Source organism: Lynx rufus, unplaced genomic scaffold, assembly GCF_022079265.1.
Source record: "Lynx rufus isolate CCGP_SWC_20201006 ecotype Redwood Valley unplaced genomic scaffold, mLynRuf1.p SCAF_7, whole genome shotgun sequence".
In the NCBI taxonomy this organism is placed as follows: domain Eukaryota; kingdom Metazoa; phylum Chordata; class Mammalia; order Carnivora; family Felidae; genus Lynx; species Lynx rufus.
The window spans coordinates 5,106,464-5,112,965 of NW_025814889.1; the positions used below are offsets into that span (position 1 = coordinate 5,106,464).

Consider the following 6,502-nt stretch of genomic DNA (forward strand, 5'->3'; position numbering starts at 1 on the left):
TTAAGATTTTAAATGTTTATATATTTATTTTGAGAGACAGAGTGAGTGCAGGCAAGGAGGGGCAGAGAGAGAGAAGAGAGCAAATCCCAAGCAGCTCTACGCTGTCAGCACAGAGCCCAGTAGGCAGGGCTCGAACCCAGGAACCGTGAGATCATGACCTGAGCCGAAAGCAAGAGTCAGACGCTTAAACCGACTGAGCGTCCCCAGACTTTTTACATACTAGTTCTCCACAGTCTTAGTCCTGACCATGTACAAAGTTCCTTTCCAGATTCCTTTCTCACGGACTTTCTGCAGCTTTACAGAATTGTTTCCCCTATTATTTCCAGGAAACCGGCAACTTTAAATTAGCTTTAATTCCGAATAATTCCCCAAAGATCATGTGAACTTTGGGGCACCTGGGTGGCTCAGTCGGTTAAGTGACCGACTTCGACTCAGGTTATGATCTCACGGTTTGTGATATCGAGCTCCACGTCAGGCTCTGTGCTGACAGCTTGGAGCCTGGAGCCTGCTTCGGACTCTGTGTCTCCCTCTCTGTCTCTGCCCCTCTCATGCTCTGTCTCTGTGTCAGAAATAAACATTATAAAAAAAACATTTTTTTAAAAAACACTTGGGTTGGGGCGCCTGGGTGGCTCAGTCGGTTGAGCGTCCGACTTCAGCTCAGGTCACGATCTCGCGGTCCGTGAGTTCGAGCCCCGCGTCGGGCTCGGGGCTGATGGCTCGGAGCCTGGAGCCGGCTTCCGATTCTGTGTCTCCCTCTCTCTCTGCCCCTCCCCCGTTCATGCTCTGTCTCTCTCTGTCTCAAAAATAAATAAACGTAAAAAAAAAAAAAATTAAAAAAAAAAAACACTTGGGTTAGTTTCTGTCTTTCTGAGTTTTAGAATGCCTCATTTTTACAAATGCCTTTAAACAAACTAAGTAGAGCTCTTTTACAAATTAACTTTAGCAATACCATGCAGACGTAGAGAAAGTAGCTCACATTTACAACATACATGGACACACATATAAATACACGAACAAGATGCAAACATCTTAAAGGCCCAACTTCCAGATATCTCCCTTTTACAAACCTAATTGCAAGATGGTATTATATAATTTATGGATTTGTTAATTGGTCGTTTTTCTCCAGAGTCTAATGAATATTGTGGCCAAGCAGTGTTGCAAAAAATGATTGCCCAGTTTTGGAGAAGGCAGCCCAAAGGGCTGCGGGTGGGGGAATCAAATGGTTATGTCCCATTTTCCAAGTAGAACATAGCAGGTCTCATTCAAAGATACCAAAGCTATAGCAACACACAAATGAAATGAAGCCCAGAATGGCTTGGTGAGTGTTGGTTCCTCCCAGAAGTCAGGGCTTCATGAATGGAACAAAATAGTTTCCTAGTTTCTGGTTCTTCCTGAAAGTCTGAGTTCCACTGACTGAACCAAATTGCTTCCTCACCCGCCTTTTTTCTTAAGAAAGGGAGGCCGAGAGAACCCAGACTCCCTATTCAGAGACAGCTGAAGGGGAGGAAGAAATCTAAGAGCCAGACCAAATGGGAGGAAGAAATGAGCTCATGTGCCATCTGATACGAAGTACTCGCTAAGAGATGTCTGTCGAAATCGAACCCCTAAACTGTTGCCTTGCCACGAGATTTAAATTAAGCACGGGAGGTTGGCTGCACCCAGTCAGGACGGGGCCCCGGGGAGGGACCCTTGGGCAGAGAGCCCAGGCAGCTGCCTGGACCCATCTCTGGCCTCCGCTACTGGCTGGGGGCCAACGAACCACCAGCAAAGAGCTCCCAGCTGGCTCGCCAGATCTGGAGCCGAACCCAAGTTCATCTGCCCAGTGTGCAGCAGAGACTGGGGACATGAAGCCAGCCGCAAGGAAGGGATGTATTCGAGGGGCAAACCTCAGACCCGCCTGCCGGAAGAAGGAGAGTCTAGAACTACAAGGGCAGGTGAAAATGAAAAGGCCTGGGTAAAAAGTCACAGCTGCACTTACCAGGCCCGTTAACCCACTGGCTGCTGGTTCAGGCATAAACTCTGCTGTTTGTAAGATGCTGGGAAGCCCTCCCCCTTTGTCTCCTGGGAGTTCTCCGCACGATGTGACATCACCACAGATGGAATGCAGAAGCAGTTGTCTTCCGTTAAGCCAGACGTTAAAGAGATTTGCAAATGCGTAAAACAATGCTACTCTCCCAAGCTTTTTTTTTCTTTTCTGAAAATACGGTTGTTTTTCATAAAAACATGTCACCAGGAGATAGGTTTGTTATTTTTAGGAAGAATAAACATTATAAAGTTTCTTAGTCTAAATTTACAACGTTGTGAATCTTAAAGGATATAACTCACATCAACAAATCTTTGGAGCCCTTAATGTTTACTAGTGTCAAGGGGTCCCAAGACCAAAGTGAGAGCCACTGTTTGGAGCAGTGCTTTCCAGAGTGCAGCCGGCAGTGCGTTCATGATTTAGGAGACTAACTTTGTGGGCTATGATAAGCTTTTAAAAAAGGGTGAGGTGGAATGAAATCCAGAAGAGAAAGACTACACTGCACATAAGGTTAAATACAGTTTCGTGGAACTATTATTTCAGTCTTTTATCTACGCGTGTATGTGTGTAGAGAAGTGTAATGCTAAGTGGGTTTCTCAGTGTGGATCGTGGGCAGAGTGCTTGTAAAAAGAAACTTGAACGTATGGTGGGAAGGCACGTCCAAGTGTATTCAATCCTGCATCTTGGGCAATAATTTGAAAACAACCTGAGTATCCATACAGATGGAATGGCTACATAAGATGTGGAAGAATGATTTGATTAAATCCTGTGTGGCACTTGAAAGAAATGGATTAGATGAGAAGCAAACTCAAAGTATTAAATAACTTTAAGATAACATGTAATGTTCTTGGACGCATATATAAACTCAAAGCCATTTTAGAATGGATCGAAAAGGATGCACGGCCCATTCACAAAGCTGGTTGTCTCTGGGGAGTGGACTAGAGATGACAGGCAAAGGGGATTTCAGCAAAATCTGTCGTTTTATTTTGAAAGGCTTTCCTGGTTTTGTTGCCCCTCAGTTATTGGTGGGAACATGAGTGTTTGTTATCTTCTTTTCTGTAGCAGGCAGACAGATCCTGCAAGACGGAAAACCAAATAAATCAAAATCCTGGATATAGATTTTGCAAAAATTAGATCAGTAGCCCGTTGTAATCCAGAAAATACGGGATCCTAATTACTTGGGCAGCAGATACTTGTGGTCTCGCTAGTATGCCACAACTGTGTTAAATTCCTCTGGGGACACAGCAGACCAGACATTGGTCCCTGTTCTTGGGGCATTTCGTGTAGGAGGGGATTCGTGCTTGATTTGGGTGTTGGCAGTGTGCCAGGCTCTGACCACTTAGTATATGTTAGTATTCCTCCTTCATGACAGCTGAGTGACACAGGTGCTCTGTTACCTGCATTTTATACGGGGAGAAACTGAGGCTTACAGAGCTTCAGTATTCGCTCACTAGCATGGCCAAAAGCTTGGGAAGATGGAATGTCCCAAGTCGATGCGGGCACATCTTTTAAGGTCCTCTGTTTCAGCTTACCTGGGTTGAAAAGCAAATATACAAATAATGTTTAATGATTCTGGGACAGGTCAGCAGGACATAAAATCCAGAAACAGTCCTGCAGTGTCATTATAGCCAAGAGTTTTACATGTTTGCCCATTAAACTTTTTTTTTTTTTTTAACCTGGTCATTTTAACAAGAATCTGAACTTGTTTCAGTGCTTCAGCTGAACTGCTTTCAGTGCTCTGTCTTGGAGACAGCCTTGCAGGCGGGGGAAAAGCAGAAAAACTGAGGGAAATCGGGGCGGGCAGTGCATTTCTCATGCAAGGACTTGGCTGTGTCTAAAGAGTGTTTCCAGTTGTGTAGCTATTGGAGTTTGCAGGTAGAGTGGGGGAGAGGCATTGCCCTTACTCCTTCTCACTCTTTCTTTCTCAGGAGTACTTCTTGCAAGCAGAACTGACGAGTAACGTGTTGAAGACCGGGGTGGTTCGCTGCTGTGTGGGGCAGTGCAACAACGCCATCCCCGTGGACACTGTGCTCACCATGAAGAAGCTCCCCATCACCTACGTATGTGCTCTTGGCAGCAGGTTTAGCCTTCCATAGAATCTCATTCGGTCATTTGCATCTTATTACACGTGAGCTGTGTGCTGATCTGGGTCGAGATAAAAGAAGAGTCTGTATAATCCTTGTTAGGCGCTTTTCATAAGGCACAAGCGATGTCGGGTCTATGGCTGTGGCAGAGGTGGAATAATCGGGAGTCAGGCTGTGTGGCAGAGTCCGGGAGCTTGGGTTGTGGCCACTTAGAGGACAGCTGTTTGCCTGGAGGGCCCGGTTCAGCTTTCCTCGGCCCTTCATCCCTTGCCTTGATCGTTTCTGGTTTCTGCTCTGCGGGAATCGAGAGAGTTGAGTCTAGTCTAGATAGTCATGCTCCGGGATAGGTTGTTACCTCAGAGGTTTGCACGGGTCTGGAAACATCAGAATGATAATGCACAGTTTCTTGGTGGAAAGCCCCTGTCCTTCGATCGGCCGCCTCACCTCTTTTTTTTACCCCTCTCTCTGCAGAGCAACAGGAAGGAGAACAAGGGCGGCTACCTCTGCCACTCGTGTGCAGAGCAGCGCATTGGGCCGCTGGCCTTCTTGACGGCCTCCCCCGAGCAGGTGCACTCCATGGAACGCACCATCGAGAACATAGTGCTGCCCAGACACGAAGCCCTGCTCTTCCTCGTCTTCTGAAAGCCACGGGGAGCTTTCTCCACGGTACAGAATGCCTTGTGTGGATTCCAGTTACTTGAAGAAAGCCAGTGTGGGGTGGGGTTCTCACTCACCTGAGACTCTGAATTCGCTCACAGAGCATTTTTTGAGGAATACAAAGCCAACGAGAGTTGGACCTGCCATTTCTCCATTCCTTGTAGGTAGCCCGTTTCCACTGCCCCTCCTCTATGCGCATCAGGCTGGGGACGTGGGGGTGTTCTTTTGATAAAAAACAAAACATTTTATGTATTTAAACTTTTATTACAAGATTTCAATTAAACAGGCATTGTAGCACTGGCATACCACTGTGTGACACCTTGGCCTCAGCCCTGTTGTTTTTGAACTTTCTCCAACTTACTCTTTTCCACACCTCTGTCACTGCTCCCATGAGACACCAAGCAGAATATGACACTTCCAGGGTGGTAACTGACAGGTCAAAAAAGAGATTTTTGTGCCGTGGGGACTCAACATATGTGTGAGACAAGGTGTGTGCCTTTGTCATTGCACGGGGTTCACGGTTTAAACGGGGAAGCAACACAGTGCACAGAAAGGCAAGCAGAAAGTGACAGTAGCCAGGCTCGTGTTTCCCACAGGTAGAGCTGAGGATCAGGAAAACTCAAGAGAGAAGTGGAATGTTGTCTGGCCACTGGGGGTTGGCGGGGGGAGGGGGTCCAGGGAGAGGGGGGACCTCGGTGCCCGGTTCACTGCCTGGGGCTACTGGGTGGATGTTGTAAGAAAGCTGTGCGTACAGAAACCAGTGACAAAAGTCACATCGTCTAGACGTACATGGATCTGGTGTTTTTACGTTTTTGCCACACAGCACGTCAGGGATGCAGATGGCAGGTAGGGGAGCTGGCGCAGCGTGACCCAGAGAGCTCGCCGCTCCTGGTCTCAGCCCACCAAGCGGCGTCCTGGAGCGGGCCTCGTAGCTTCACTTGTCGCGGCCTCCCCTTAGCCTCTTCCATCAGCCTGGTGGCGCTTAGAGTGCAGGCCGGTGAGTAGAGCAAGCGTGCTGTCGGATCGGGCCCGGGGTGCTCTGGAAGGGCGGACACCAAGCTAATGTTTGCATACTGAGGGGCGTTCTCAGAACGGGACCTGAACACAGAGGGGGGAGACTTCCGTGGAAGGGGGATGGGGCCGTTTCATCCCCTCTGCCAGGGTTCCCGGCCTAGCTGTAATGAATGCCTCATGGATGACTTGGAATAAAAGAGCCAGTGAAAGGAATTTGGATTGGTCACAATTTTCACTGTCCTTCGGAGGAGGGATGGGGGGAGGGGGGGTAGCAAGCAAAGGTTCATGAACGTGTTTTCTGGTAATGAAGTTGTGCCAGCCAGAGAGAAAGCAGCTTATCTGCTGGAGCTGTAATTGACTCACTGAACCTTCCTCGAGCACCTGCTGTGTGGCAGGTGCCATGCTAGTGGGTGTACAGACTCACAGTGTGGTCCCTGACTCCCAGAGACTGCGACACGAAGTGTGATCTCAGTCTGGGGTGGACCGGCCTTGAAGGGAGGGCCGCGCACAGGTCCTCGGGGACTGGCCCGGCATCCTTACCAGAGCTGAGGTTGGATGGCTGCCCAGCTAATGGGACAGATAGTCAGCTTTTAAAGAATGGAAGAATTTTCTAGGCAGAAGGAACAGCAGGAAGGACAAAAAGGAAGTGTGTGGTAATGGCACTGCCAGAGCAAAAGGTCAGTACTAGCATTTTGGGACTGGTTTTGAAAAGTAACAAAAGCTA

General features: G+C 48.1%; 1 protein-coding gene across 8 annotated transcripts in view; it reads left to right on the forward strand.

Annotated features, from left to right (window-relative positions):
- FBH1 (F-box DNA helicase 1) overlaps positions 1–5,991 on the forward strand; it is a 50,063-nt gene extending 44,072 nt beyond the window's left edge. For 6 of the 8 annotated variants that reach the window (XM_047067388.1, XM_047067390.1, XM_047067392.1 and 3 more), the window contains 2 exons: positions 3,952–4,083; positions 4,579–5,067. In XM_047067388.1, coding sequence (XP_046923344.1) covers positions 3,952–4,083; positions 4,579–4,749 — 303 coding nt within the window. In that variant the 3' untranslated portion in view covers positions 4,750–5,067. Of the gene's footprint in view, positions 1–3,951; positions 4,084–4,578; positions 5,068–5,587 lie in introns of those variants that run through there. The other 2 variants (XM_047067387.1, XM_047067391.1) reach the window with 2 other exon arrangements.
- The last annotated feature ends 511 nt before the right edge of the window (positions 5,992–6,502 follow it).